Source organism: Agelaius tricolor, unplaced genomic scaffold (assembly GCF_023055355.1).
Source record: "Agelaius tricolor isolate 1412-34295 unplaced genomic scaffold, bAgeTri1.0.p SCAF_16, whole genome shotgun sequence".
NCBI lineage: Eukaryota > Metazoa > Chordata > Aves > Passeriformes > Icteridae > Agelaius > Agelaius tricolor.
In genome coordinates, this window is record NW_027269276.1 from 20,025,016 (window position 1) to 20,040,145 (window position 15,130).

The following is a 15,130-nucleotide window of genomic DNA, read 5'->3' on the forward strand; positions in this document are numbered from 1 at the left end:
TTGAGCATCCACATCCTCTAGGTGTGCCAGTTACAGCTCAGCATGGATCTGCCAGTGATTTCAAAAAGAAGTAGCATGTACTCAATTCTTCCAGTGTCAAAATCCCTTCTGTCTTTTGAGCCTCTGAAACATACTGAATTAAATATACTGGTTTATTTTCCTGTTTCCATGTTTGGAGTGATGGATTAAATGGCTTAAACAGAAAATATAACTGCTTTATCAAAAAGTCTTAATTTAAAAATTCCACAAAAATGACAGGATAGGCTTTAGTAAGTACAAGTTTTAAAGTCTGTGTTCATGAGCAACTTTTTACAGAATTCTGAGTGCTTGAGAACTAGTGCACAGACACATAAGTGAAGCACAAGACAGAGTGGCAAAGTGATGACAAACTAGACTTTGAGATGTGTCCAAAGATCTGCATCCCACCCAAAGTCTGGACTCTTAACTCATGGCTTTTTCCCACAGCCAGGACAGGACAAACACGAACTAGTGAGAGCTGCTGAGCTCTGCTCCAGACAGCACATGTGCTGTGTTTGGGGTGTTGGGGAACATCCTGATACAAGAACAGGGACAGGAAAGCTTCTCTAACTTTCTGTCTTGTGTCTTTGTAGGTGTGGATGAGGTCACCATCATCAACATCCTGACAAACCGCAGCAATGAACAGAGGCAGGACATTGCTTTTGCCTATCAGAGGAGAACCAAAAAGGTGGTAAAATATGAAGGAATAGTAATTATTGAATATTTTTCCCGTGGAAACCTAGATTTTTCAGGTTTTGTCTTGTCACTGAAATTCAAGATGCATCTACTTTGTCCATGGTGTCATAGTTTAGGACTGATAGAACTTTGAAATATGTCGAATATGCACAGTTGGGACTGCAGTCTGTTGGAGATGGTGGTTTCCTAGCACCTTCAGAAATCACAGTGGAATCCACAAGATTCCCTGGTGAAATGTGCTAAAAATACTGAGAAGTCACTGGCATGAAGTGCCTCCATTTGAAGGAAAGAATGAAAGAGAAGTGCTTTAAGGGATTGGCTTTTTTTCTTTTGGTTGGTTTATATTTTTTGGGGGGTGTTGGATTTTTTGTTTATTTTGTTAAGACAACTCAGCATAAGGGAAGTGTTCTGTTTCTGCTCACACAGGTAGCTTAGCTGAGAAAGCACTGCAGTCATTTGTGCTATGATCACTGCAGTTGTGGAATAGTGATGTAATGAGTTGAACTGTCATTAAAAATTATCCTGGCAGAAATACCTTAAGTACTGATCTATTGATGGAGAGAAATCTGAAAGATGTGTGCAGAATTCTGCAAAATGAGTCTTGCTGTCTGGAAGGCAAGAGCTCTTCTCTTTTGAAGTTTTGAGAATCTTATCATATTTGAAGTTTCATGCCAGTGAAAAAGAGGAAACTTTACATCGAGTTCAGATTATGATAATGTATCTCTTCCAGGTTTGCCAGACCCCAAATGGTAGTCCTCAAGTAGCATTCCAGAATACTCATCTGAGCCCAAATGTAAATGTAGAGTTAAGTTTTGGGAGTTCAGCAGCTTTTCTGCATGACTGATAGAGGCACGGCCAGGTTGGACATGTGCATGTGTGCACACGCCTGCACATCCTGCCCTGGGGACACTGGGACAATCTGCACATAAATAGACCCCAGGCATGAAATGTGTCACTTAAAGCTTTGTTAAATGTTCTGCATGACCACAAAAATGCACAGTCAAGAAAACCTGCAACTTTTTTCATGTTTCTCTCTCACTTTTTTCCCTTGCTGCGACCCAAGAAAAAACTGAATTTATCAGAAGTTTAACAAGTGCCAAAGAATAAAGCAGTCGTATAAACAATGGAAATGTGCAGTAGAAACCACTCAGATAAACATGTGAGGAGGCAAGAGAGGAGGAAGTGGGATATGAAAAGACACGTAGGTATATCTTCTAGGGCCAGTGTCTGATGGTTCTCTTTGCCAGCAGTTGTGCAGATTTTGTTGGCAATGTGTTGTGCTGTACTAGGCTGCTTGCTTTGTGTGTTGCAGGACCTATCAGTAGATCATAATTTTTAAATGTCACATAGTCTACCTCTCTTAAATTCCTTTGGGATGAGCAGTGTCTGATGGAAACCCTTGGTTTAGGTTGGAAGGGACTGTAGTTGCCCAAGATGGACACCTTCCACTAGATCAGGTTGCTCAAAGCCCCGTCCTGGCCTGGCCTTTTAAACATTTCCAGCGATAAGTCAGCCACAGCTTCTCTGGGCAACTTGTTCTTTAAAATTTATTACAGAGATATGTGCTGGTTTTCCTGTGGCAGTTCTGAAGAACACATTTTCACCCAAATAAAGACTGGAGCATTGTATCCCACATGGAGTGGTTGTACTAAAAATGTTTCTAGGTCTAAAGCAGCCAGATGCCCCAAACCCCCATTCCCTCCCTTGGTCAATCCATGCAGAAGGTGCATACAGTATTGGCACAAATTAGTGCCCTGGATTAAGTGGGTGACTCTGGAAATTACTAAGTGTCTTGGTTCATTATCTCTCTGGCACAAACTTCTCTGCAATTCAGCTGAGGTCACTTTCCCTACCGCCTTTTCCCCTGCCTCTCCAGCTCAGTGATTGTTAGTGAGAAACCAGCAACTGAAATGCAGCAATTCCCTTCTGAATGCTACAGATTGACTTCAGCTTAGGGAATACATGGATCTGTGTGAACCCCAGACTTGATCCTGGGGATTTCAGCTTTGTAACTGTCCTGGTTTGATACACTACTACAGGGAAGCTGACACTAGCATAATTCAAGTTGCATCTGAAACCCCTAAGAGCATCTGAGTGTTTGGTGCAGGTTTGCATCCTCTGCAGTGAACATTCCTGACTGTTTCTTTTTCTAGGGCTGACTGGCAATTAACCATAGGGATTTGGGCTACAATCTTCTGATAGTTTCCTTGAAGAGAGGCATAATTTTTCAGTGCTCAGGGATGATTTTTTATCTCCTCAGATATCTGGTTGGGAGCTGGGCCTTACGGTGGAATAAGTGTGCAGTCAATTTTCCAATGTCTTGGCTAGTAAAGGGCTGGGAGAAGAGGAAAACCACATATAATACAGTGCTGCTGGGAAAACTGTGGGACTGTGATGGAGCAGCAGTGAGCACCACAGTGAGACAAACTCAGATCCATCTGTGCTTATTATCTCCAGCAAAGTATCAGTGCTTCAGGACTGGAGTGAAGCTGTTTAGATGTGTCTACACTGTGCTTTCCAGTACTGTGTCAGACACTGGTGCACTTCTTCTTATTTTCAGAGGATTAGAAAAAAATTCCTTTGCCCTAATTTCTTTCTTAGGCTTTCACGGCCAGAAAGCTCTTTATGTTTCTGTTTTCTTGTCAGCTGTGTAAGAAACACTTCTGCAGGCTTGGAGACTTAAAGCCCTGCAGGTTAAATTCTGTGGAGATCAGAAGTGAGCTTTAATTTCTTTTTTTCCATCGTCCCATCTATTTTACAGGAACTTTCTGCAGCACTCAAGTCTGCTCTCTCAGGTCATTTGGAGGCAGTGATCTTGGGCTTGCTGAAGACACCAGCACAGTATGATGCCTCTGAATTGAAAGCTGCCATGAAGGTAAATAAACTTTGAAATTTAACATTGTTGATCTGATGTCGCTGTCTCGGGAAAGAACATGGACTTCATATCCAGGGCCATAGTTTTCAAACTAATATTATTTTTTTTAGTGCTGCAGTTTAAATATCCAGCTGCAAGGCATCCAAAATGAGAGAAATCATGGAACTACGTAGTTTTAAAACTCTTAATTAAATCCTCTCTTTAAGGAAAAAGTCATTCTTGTCAGCTCAGGAGCAACAGCCTGGCTGCTTTGCTGACTGCTCTTACAAACAATGCATGGGTTCATAGTATGAGAAACCTTTAAGAGAGCAGCTGTTAGCAGGAGCCATCAGATCCTCTGCTGGTATTTATGGGTTTAGAGGGGAATTTCCAGTTACTGGGTCATATCACTGATCTGGAAAGAACATCCTGTACCAGAGCTGCCCCGTGTAGAACACAAGGAAGATGGGGCATCAAAAGCAGTCTCTGCAGAAAGAAGAATCTGCTCTGCAGGCCTCTGAAACAAGACTTGAGAGGTGCTCATGCCAGTACAGTCACCTTTGTAAGCAAACTAAGGTTGGGAAATCGTAGTTATAATTCCACTTACATTCTGGATGTTCTTGTTCAAGTTAGGGTTTGTGGTTTTTTTAAGAAAAAAAGACAAGTACTAAGTTATGTCTGAAATTTAGAACGTGTCAATAATACTAATTAATTAACTTCTCCAGATGATTAAAAAGGAGTTAATGAACAAATAAGAAAACAAAACCACCCCCTCCACCACATAGACACACACACTACCCTGACCCCTCCAAAAAAACTCCTTAAATCCCCAAAGCCAAAAAACCAACCCACTATGGAGGTGGTAACTCTTCAACTATGGGCCAAATGCCCCGTTTGAGTAATCAGATGCTGCCCTCTCCTGGTCTGAGTACAGCCTATCCATAATTTATTGTCACTCAGACTAGTCTGGGGTTTGGGATTAAAGACCAAGCAATTTCCTTACGGTAGTCCCAAAGGAGTTCCCATTACTCCTGACCTGGTCTAAATTAGCAAAACCTCTCAATGTTCTGAATTTGCCTGAGCTTAAATTTGGCTTGATACGTAGAGCATTACAAGCTATGACTTTGGCATCATTTGTTTGCTTGAGGAAAGCAAAGTTATCACTGAGGAGTTAATTATTTTTCTATTACACATTCTTGAAAATATTTCAACAATATTTAGAAAATTATATATGTTGCTAGTCTTCATTTTTCCCCAGATGCTTATTAGAGCCATTGTGTAGAAAGCTCTCCTAGTTCTCTTAGCTTTAAGTCATGTTAATAAAATTACTTGGGTTTACTCTTTTTCTTTTTTTTTAATTTTTTGTTTTGTCCCACTTTCTTGCCCCTTCAAGGGAGACATTTTACCCAAAGGGTATTTTGCCACATAATGGCCTCCATTTTCCACAGATTCAAGACTGCAGCATGAGACGTTTTCCCAGGATGTTACTCCTCTTGAAATCCTCTGGTAAACTGTGCCCATTTTTGCCTGCAAAGTGACATTCTGTTACAGATGGGCTTAACAAAAAGCATCCTAACAGGAGGATAAGACTGGAGTTTCTTCCTGTGCTCCCAGTGGATAGAAAAAAATCACACAGGCCATGATAAGCAGACCTTCTCCAGTTATGCTGGTGAGGAGGCCACTGTTAGACACTCAAAGCAGATGCACATTGCCCAGAGAGAACATCTACAGGATCTCTAAGCCACTGGAAATATTCCATCTGTTTTTTCTCAGGAGCAGTTGGCAAAAAATATCCCTGAACTGTTACAGTGGGGAAGAGATGTCCATAAAATGTTTTTAAACCATTTAAGCATTCCTGTTCATTGCTAGCTCCTAAGTGAGCCCCGTTTGTGTTGCAGGGGCTGGGAACTGATGAAGACACGCTCATTGAAATCATCTGCTCCCGAACAAACCAGGAGCTCAGTGAAATCAACAGAGTCTACAGGGAAAGTGAGTTTACTTTGCAAGTTTCCATGTACTATGTCTTTTACCCTAAATCACTTGGATAAATTCCCCTCAGTGTGAATTTCATTATTAGAAATCAAACTCAAATCTGCTTTGGTTCTCTGCTGTTTTGTACTGGTGTTCTGGATATTTGTGTGATTTATAAAGTTGCATCTTGTTGCCTGGTAGCAAACAGACTGAAGGCTATTTGCTGCTAATACAAGTTGTGTCTAAATGAAATTGTTTGGTAAGCTTTCCATGAGACACTGATTGCATGGACCTCATGACTAGCTGGTAGCAATGCTGGGTTCGAGTGTGGGCTCGTTTTCATTGACTTCCACAGCTGACTTAGATTGTAGCTGTTCATGTGCATAAAACACAGTAATTAGCAGCCCTTTTTCTTGCAAAGGAGTATTTGTGAGCTACCCTTTGCCTGAAAAGAACTCTTTGTTTTCTAGTGTACAAGACAGAGCTGGAAAAGGACATCATATCAGACACATCTGGTGACTTCCGCAAGCTCATGGTTGCCCTGGCCAAGGTAGGGCTGTTCACAGTTTCCCACTTTCTCCAATGTGCCCGAGGGGGGGCTGCCAGTGAAACAATTGGGTTTCTGATGCACTCTTTAATTCCCCTGTATTTTCACCAACCTTTGGGGGGGAAAAAATATTCAAATGTTGAAGGGCAAAGTATTTTAACAGAAATGCAGCATTTACAGAATTAGCTTTGTAATGGGGATGGAGTATGCAGTTACTCATTTAGCAAATTCAGGTTAAAAAAAGAAAAAAAAAACTGAATATATGCATAGCAAACAGCTTACTTTCATAGAAACCTTTCTAAAATACTGATATCTTGTTTGAAGGGCAAAAGGTGTGAAGATACCTCTGTGATTGATTATGAGCTGATTGACCAAGACGCCAGGGTAAGTGCTGGTAGTGACCATGAAATATCTCCAGTTGGTCGGGCTTTGGGGGATATTGAACATAAACAGGGAAGTGGAGAGCATTTGTGAAGTAGGTGTGTGCATTTCAGATTGTCCTGCACAGTAATGTTTGCATGGTGTCAGTGAATCTGCCACTTGCAATCCTGATGCCTTCAGGGATCAGTTTTCACAGACTACTTACCCAGCATACAGAAGCTCTCTGGTATTTCTTTTAGATACCTGAAGAGAGAGAGCCTTTAACAAAAGGAAATGCATCCATTGCAGTGAACTTAGTGGCTCTTAGTGCTTGTTTGTTACATCTGCATCTGTCAAGAGCAGTTCTGCTGAGGTAAACAGAGCTAAATACAGAGTAAAGCTGTGGCCAGAGGTGAATACAAAGCAATTAGTCATAATGTCAGATTTAGATCCTTAAATGTTGTCCTGGTGACCTGCTCAACCATGTGTCCTTGTGTGTTTCTCCCACAGACACAGTTCCAGTAGTGCTTGTTTTTCCAATAAGAAAATTGTCTACATTTGCAATGGCTTCTTCTGCAACTCCTGATTTTTTGTGATTTTCTTTTTCTTTCTAACCCCAGGACCTCTATGATGCTGGTGTGAAGAGAAAGGGAACTGATGTCCCCAAGTGGATCAACATTATGACTGAAAGAAGTGTTCCCCACCTGCAGAAAGGTACTATTCAAGAGACAGAATTTTTTTTTTCCTGTAAGAGAAAGCTATAATAAAATGGTAATGATTTTGTTCCATGTATGATTGAAGTTACTGTGAAAAGCACTCAAAAACATAGGAGATCTCATAAATCTTAATTCATGTCCAAGGTGTTAATTTTTTTTTTAATCTAGTTATTTCTGTGGATGTGTTGATCTCACATTTTAAGTGTGTACAGCTCTTTTTTACACAGGTGTAACAATGCTCAGTTATATGTCACATACCTGAAAACAAAGATGTTGCAAACCTAGAAAATATGGATGCAGGATACCTCGAGAAGTCCTGTGGCTTTTACCTCTGTGCCAGGGTAGCTTAGCTATATCATGTGCTTAAATCTGCCAGTGAAGACCCAAAAGCAGCTCTGATACTGCAGTAAAGCAGCACATTAAAAAAGCCATTTGAAGACTTCTCAGAGCTTAAATCACTATTGTTTCAAAAAATACCAGTACAGGATTAAGATGGTGTTTTCCCAGATTATGGAGGTGTTCAAGGAAAACAAAAAGGCCACAGCATGGGATCTTTACAAATTTCTGCTTGTATTTAAGATGAGATTCTCAGAAGGACTTGCATGGATATTTATTAATCATGTGTCCCCACATTCCTGTGTCTGTGTTCATGCTTTGGTTGGTTATTTCTGCCAGTTCTTAGTCTGGTTTTGATTTTACCTACTTTCTCTTCTGTGCTAGTGTTTGAGAGGTACAAGAGCTACAGCCCATATGATATGTTGGAGAGCATCAAGAAGGAGGTTAAGGGAGATTTGGAGAATGCCTTCCTTAATCTTGGTAAGTTACCCTGAAGTAATGACTGTCCTTATATGGGATCTTTTCAGGGCTCTTGCAATGGATCATGTTAAAGGTAGGACCTAGATTCACCCTGCTGGATGAGAAATTAGCTGGACATGCTGGTGTTGTTGGATCCACTGGTGTATTTTTGGATATTGCAGATACTGAGAAGCAGCTTATTTTTGCCCTCTGCAAGATATAAACTTTGCTTTCCAGTTAAAATTCAAATGCATGTGTGTTGTGATCTGCTGTTAGTTCCACTTTTATTTGATAGAGGGGCTTCATGTTTGTTTCCCCAAGCAAACAAAAAGGTTGAAATTGTTCAGTACCCACCCAGGCTGGAGAGAAAACAGCATGTGCATGTGAGAGGAAGAGACAGGCAGGCAGTGAGGGTGGTAGGGGCTAATTGAAGAGCTGATTTGACACTGAATTCTCTGAAGTAGGGAGGCAGGGTGTAAGACTGATACTGTGCCATGAGGTGAAGATGACAAGGATGTCACTGTGTTTAAGAGGGAGTTCTTTAAGGGGAAAATCCATTTCAGACTGAGGGTGAACTGAGAGCTGTGTAATGCAAATAGAGTATAAACAGAGCTCAGCCTTGAAAAGGAGGCTTCTCATGGATGAATATACAAGGAGTGTTCCAGAGGAGAGATTGCTTCTAGAAGTGGAACCATGAACTGGGAGCTGTGGAGGAGGGCCAGCATTCTGAAATTATACAATTCTGAAATTATGCCATTTTCATGGAAGGAAACCCTTCCTAAGAATGTGAGCATCTGTGGTTCAGTCATGAGCTAAACCAAATGACTTCTAAGTAGCATGTCAGGAAAAATATTTTCTCCGTGTCCCCTTTTTGGAGGAACTTTTGCTGAAAACCTTATTTTGACTACTTATCATAGCTTTAAAAATGGCTGCAATATTCTGTGTCTTGTGCATGGGCAGGATATTTAACTATTCTTGTCTCTCTCTTCAGTCCAGTGCATTCAGAACAAGCAGCTGTATTTTGCAGACAGACTGTATGATTCCATGAAGGTAGGAAAGACTGGTTTTTCTCTCTACTATTTTTTTTTTTTGTTGTCATTGTTAGAAACTTCTGTTCACATGAAATGTGACTGGCATGTGAATAAATTAACAATTACTTAATATTGTTCAAAAGCATTCTTTAACCCTTACTAGCCTGTCTTATCTATTCGGATTTCTCTGGTATAGGGAAATGTAGGAAAGAGTTTCATTATAAAGATCTTTATTAGATCAGTTGATTATAATTAGCAAAGTTAGACACATCTTTTGTATGTAACCAAGAGCTGATAGCAGAAAAAGCTGTTCATTGAATACCAAAATAAGATACTAAATTGGCCTCAAAACATTTTGTGAAGAAAAAGGAATAAAGAGAAACACCTGGTGACAGGCATTAGGCGGTTCCAGGAAGAGCTGGTGAACCAAAAGTGCTGCTTACAGTCTAAGCTAAATTTGTGACTGCAGGTTGGTTAAACACTGCTGATGAGACAGGTACATTCATGCTCAGATTCTTGCATCATAATAATGATCTTTATTAGAAGATTTGATTAATTCTATCTTTTATTGCTCATCTTGGTTGCCTATAGTTTGCTGTCCTACCATTAATTAATGGTAACATTTCAGCTATTGGAGCTCTAAATGTGTGTCTGCTTGTAGGGCAAGGGAACCCGGGACAAAGTCCTGATCAGGATTATGGTGTCCCGTTGCGAGGTTGACATGCTGAAAATCAAGAGTGAATTCAAGAGGAAATATGGAAAATCTCTCTATTATTTCATCCAGGCAAGTTTTTCATCTTTGGTTTTATATCATGGGCCTTTGCAGCAGTCTTCATTGGATTTGTGGTACCACTAGAATTCATGGGAGGTGTGTTAGAGACCACAGAGAGAATATCGTATTATTTATGTACTATGGGAAAACCCACCTTTATCTTCACAGTCTACAGCTGGTACAGTTCCTGTCAGCCACTTGACAGTGTATGTGGGCTTTGTGCAATCAACTGATGTGTTCTGAAAGAGAATTCTGCTCACCAGTCCCTATCCTCAGATCAAAAGAAGAGACAATTGTTCTGTGATTGCTGAATGAAAATAGAACATCTAAATTGATACTCTCTTTCATTTCAGTGCTCAAGGAGAAGGCTCCTTAGCTAGTGACTTTTGTCCATTTCTGTGATTGGACAGGAGCTACACGTGCTAGGTTTTGTCTAACTTGGGGCATAAATAAAGAGTTTGTGAATCTGTTTCAAAGCAGATCTTCATGCTCATAACAGCTTATGCTACATTATTCCTTGTGTAGATGAAGCTGAGTCAAAATCTTAACCCAGAATCTTTTCCTGAAGGTGTGAATTGTAGATTATTAGCAATTTTTTTTAATAGTGCCCTTGGTATATGATTTTTGCAGTGGTCAGTGAGACAGAGCAGAATCAAGTCCTTCAGCTTCCCTTTGTTGTGTTACTCTTTTTTCATACCCAAATGTCTCTCTTCTTGGCCTTGCATTTGTATTGCAAGAATGATTAAATAATTTCACTTCACACATAAGTAAAACTCAGTCAAGATAGTCTCCTCCAGGCTGAGAAGGCTTCAGTGTGAATCATAGACTGTCCCACAGGTTTAGAATATAATTCATATGCTTACACATTTTATGGCTGTTTCCTGACATGTATTTTGTATTTTCTTTCCTTGCTTTACAGCAAGACACAAAAGGGGATTACCAGAGGGCACTGCTGAACCTGTGTGGTGGAGAGGACTGAAAACTGTGATGGAAGAAACCCAAGTCCAGAGAAATGCCTTTTTTGCTCTTCATTTTACTGTAATCCTAGAAAACCTGAATTTCCTAGCTACCCTTGAGTTGCCCTTTCCCTGCCAGAGCCCTGCTGCAGTTTGCTCCCCTGCGCTGTGCATGCCCCTCTTGGCAGCTGTGCTTGGCTGTGCCAAAGCTCCTAACAGTGTATGCAGAGACACTAACCCTCCAGGAGACATGGGCTCACACGTGCTGGTGAAAAGCTCTGCCTCTCTGTGCAATGTTTCTAATAAAACAAATAAAATGACGTTTTACTTTAACAATATGGGTCTTTCAGATCTTAATTTGAAAACTGTCTAAACAGTTGATGTGTATTTAGCTTTTGCTGTCCATTTTCTGTGTTGTTTCCATCCTCCTCAGGTTCACTACTTGGGGCTGAAAACTTAATCTTCTTCCCTCAAGCCCTTCATCTGTTTAATGATTCACTTTGTCAGCAGATCCAAAACCATTCTCTTCACTGGTTGAGGGAGATGATCCTGCCCCTCTGCTTGGCCCTCCTGAGGCCACAGCTGATGTGCTGCATCTAGTTCTGGGCTCCTCAGTACACAGAGACATAGAGCTCCTGCAGTGGATCCAGTGGAGGGCACAAAGATGATTTAGGGAGTGGAACATCTCTGCTGAGGAGACACTGAGGGAGCTGGGCCTGTTAAGTCTGGAGAAGAGAAGACAGAGAGGGGATGTAATTAACACTTATAAATATCTACAAACTGGGTGCCAGTTGATGGTACCTGACTCTTTCCAGTGGTGTCCAGCAACAGGATGAGGAGCAAAGGCCATAAACTAAAACAGACGAGGCTTCACCTCAGCATGAGGAAGAGTTGCACACTGAGGGTGGCAGAGCACTGGGAGGGCTGCCTGGGGTGGTCATGGAGTCTCCCTCTCCGGAGACATTCCAAACCCACCTGGATGGTTTCTGTGTCACCGGCTCCAGATGACCTGTCTGGGCAGGGCGGTTGGACTGGATGCTTTCCAGAGATGCCTTCCAACCCTGACTCTTCTGTGATCGTCTCTCCCCTAATTAAGTGCCACTGAAACCTGAGCCACAGCCCTCTCTGCCTGCCTGTGAGGGGCCAACACTTGAATCCCTCCTCAACGTTAAACTCTTTGTGTGCCTGTATGCCAGGGGAAATGGTTTGAGAACACAGAGCAGGCTGTCTGTAACGGGTGTTTTCTGCAGCAGAGCCGTGGCAGGGATCGCTGCCCAGGTGCGTGGGGCCGGGCCGGTCGGGGGGAGCGCGGTGGGCATTGCTCCTCCTGTGAGGGGCGAGCTCCCGCCGAGCTTCCGCGGCGGGGCCGGGCCGGGCGGGCTGAGGGCGCCGCGGGCGGGCCCCACGGAGGGGCTGGGCCGGGGACACCACGGACCGTCCCCACCCGGCTCAGTCGAGAGCCAGTTGGATGCACTGCTCTTACTAAGACGCTTTCTCCTACTACTGCGTGAAACTCACGCCCGAGGGTTAGGGAAAAGGTGTGAAGAGCAAAACTTCCCCCCCGGCTGGGAGCGGGGCGCGTTCCTCTCACGGGTGAAGGCTGAGGGAAGCGGCCATCCAGGCGCTCTCCGGGGGCTGCTGATCACATCCCCAGCACAACATTTCGTGCAAGTATCACAGAGTTGTCAGGAAGTAAAATGGTTTCCTCTTTTCACAGCTGTTGCTGTTTTGGAAATGCAAAAGTGCCTGTAAGTATCAGCTGTTTTTCCTCACTTTCTGGTTTGTAGCTGTCTGTTTCAAAAGCTCGGGTTCTCCTCAGAGAGAATTTTGATCTCCTCAGAGATATGAAAGGCACACAAGGAGGCTGTTTCATGCCACCATTAGAAGAGTGAGAGATTTTGCTTAAATATCATTGGCTGTAGACCACAAAAAATATTTGGTGTGAAAACACTGCTGTTGGTAAAATATTGATAACTTAAATGCACAAATGATACAATTTTTCAGGAGCAGCTCCAATTTAATGCCTGATGGAGCAGTGTCATTCACACCTGTTTACATAATGCCTCTCTGTCTAGATTTGTACATTTCAAAACTATTGCTGAGATAGCAAATCACTCTTTGAATCTAATTAGGTAAGTCATCTCTATAAATGTTGCTTGCTCAAATGTGGCCTTATAAAAGAAATCAAATTGCAAGCATTTTTCCAGTCAGTGGAATGAACAACCAGAATTTGATGGCTGGTATGCTCTGCCTCACTACCATGGGATGTTCAAAATTGCAGGCTGTCTTTCTTCAGGAGCAAAACCACGTTAAAAAGCCAGCAGGATTTCAAAGGCCAGGGCTATTTTTACTGATCTTAGACTAGGAAGTAAATTTGTCTCCTGTGAGACCTAGAAGATTTCTAGAAATTCAAGTTGTTTGTTGGCATTGTTTTTTTTTTTTTTTAATTACTGGCTTATTGATGTTTCAGATAGGAATAAATTTCCAAGCTCTGATGTTGATCCTGTCATTTGGTTGCAGCCTTGCTAATAAGCAAGATGGGTCCCTGTCCATGATGCATTGTAAAAATCAGGTCTCTGAGACTTTGAAAGATAGGAATACCCTGAAGAATGATCTTTGACAGTGTTGCAACATTTTCTTAGTAAATCCCCACATGGCAAATTAAATACATTATTAAAAACAAACAAAATTTCAGTTGTTGATAATGTAACTTAGACCTTATCTAAGATCCATTTATGTTCAGGAGTAAAAAAAAAACCAAAACAACAACAACAAAAATCAATCACAAAAAAACAAAACCCAAATCTTAAAATTTTCTATTCCCAGTCTTTGTTGTCCCAGGAATCTGTGAAGAAATTTTTTCAGGTCAGAGCTTGATTCAGTTTCTTGTGTTTGCTCTTTGGTGTTCCCATTCCAATGGCACAGGCAATAACCAGAAGTTTTACACTTTATAAGCACTGTTTCTTTAAGCACCCCAAATTGCACAGCAAATAGCAGCAGTAAGATTTAATTGATGCGTTTCTTACCAGACCTACTGTTTAACACAGACATTGGAATATAGAGCTAAAGAACTGTACCTCTGGGCCAGTATAACTTAAATTTACTAAGAAAGTAGTGATATTTCTAACATGGAGAGGTGGTTCCTTGTCCTATGTATAAGGGAGGCTTTACTGTTTCTTTCAGAATTCCCTCACTCATAGTTCAGAGGAATTTTTCAAAGTCAGGGTCTAAACAGTCCAATTCAGAGTAAGACAGCATAACTTAAGAATAGTTGTCATGCTTGTACTAAGCCATGTTCCTTATTTCTGCAATTCCTACCTTCATTTGGACAGCATCTAAACATCTTAGAAACAAGCAGTTTATTAGTGCTGTGCATTGATGAGGAGTCATGCAAGATGTTCTACATGTGAGAATCAGATGTAGAATTGTTTAATTAAATTTAAATGTAGTTCAGCCAAAACTGAAGTCAACATTTACATCCTGGAAAAAGAAAAAGGTCCTTGCAACATGGAAGCTTTGAGTTCTTGCTGTTAAAACACCTTTTTAATGAATAGTATAAAGTTGTCTATAACTTCGTTTCTCAAATGGGTAATGTTTGCTCTCTGAGCACTGCTTTGACTGTTTGTAGGGATCGTCCCTCAAGTGTAGCTTTTCCCCACTGCAGTGAGCTCTTCAGAAGCACCACCTGTAGCAGCAGAGTTGGGGTTGGTTGGGGTGGGGTGTCCCGCGTGTCCTTTGCTCGTATCCCGTCCCTCCTGGAGAGGGCCGTGTTTGGGTGACGCGTTTGGCCGCAGACGTTTCCCTCCGGAGTCCTTGGGGCTGACCCGCTCTGGGTGCGCTGGCAGCGGCCGCCCGCCAGAGGGCGCTCGGAGAAAGCGCCAAGGTGTTCCCGCAGCCCAACAGAACAACAGCGAGCGCTGCAATCCTCTCCTGATCCGTGAACTCTGCTCTCTCCAAACATTTACATTCCCCGACTCTAAGCCTTCGTGTCAAAAATTCAGTTTCATCTTCCAGTGTTTTTTTCCTGCTCTCCTCTCTGAAATACTTCACCAATTTTAATAATTGCTCTCTTTAGGTGTAGGCAAAAGAAACGATTTCTTAAGTTCTAATCATGTTGTGAGTTTCCAAAACGGAGAGGTTTTCCACAAAGAACCTTTTAAAGAGTGGTTTAATAATGACAATAAGTGTAAAGGAATTTTCTACATTTTCTTTAAAAGAAGGGGTTTTGATTTTGAAATTATCTGCTGCTTCCTGACTTAAATCAGGTACACTGTTATTTTCTGTAGAAAATTAAACACAACACCATATCTTTTGCTGTGTTCATAACATAAAAAATGTGAGCACTGCACACGCATTGCTTTTTCACTATCTTTGCTAATAAAAAAATATGTGTTAATAAAGTAGCTCTTCTAAA

The 15,130-nt window shown here is 41.6% G+C and overlaps 1 protein-coding gene across 3 annotated transcripts in view; it reads left to right on the plus strand.

Moving 5' to 3' along the window:
- The window catches only part of ANXA2 (annexin A2), a 30,257-nt gene extending 19,203 nt beyond the window's left edge, over nt 1-11,054 (plus strand). For all 3 annotated transcript variants that reach the window (XM_071442031.1, XM_071442029.1, XM_071442030.1), the window contains exons 4-13: nt 612-706; nt 3,476-3,589; nt 5,467-5,557; nt 6,010-6,089; nt 6,411-6,470; nt 7,067-7,160; nt 7,883-7,978; nt 8,949-9,007; nt 9,650-9,776; nt 10,684-11,054. In XM_071442031.1, the coding sequence (XP_071298132.1) occupies nt 612-706; nt 3,476-3,589; nt 5,467-5,557; nt 6,010-6,089; nt 6,411-6,470; nt 7,067-7,160; nt 7,883-7,978; nt 8,949-9,007; nt 9,650-9,776; nt 10,684-10,739 (872 nt within the window). In that variant the 3' untranslated portion in view covers nt 10,740-11,054. The remainder of the gene's footprint in view (nt 1-611; nt 707-3,475; nt 3,590-5,466; nt 5,558-6,009; nt 6,090-6,410; nt 6,471-7,066; nt 7,161-7,882; nt 7,979-8,948; nt 9,008-9,649; nt 9,777-10,683) is intronic.
- The last annotated feature ends 4,076 nt before the right edge of the window (nt 11,055-15,130 follow it).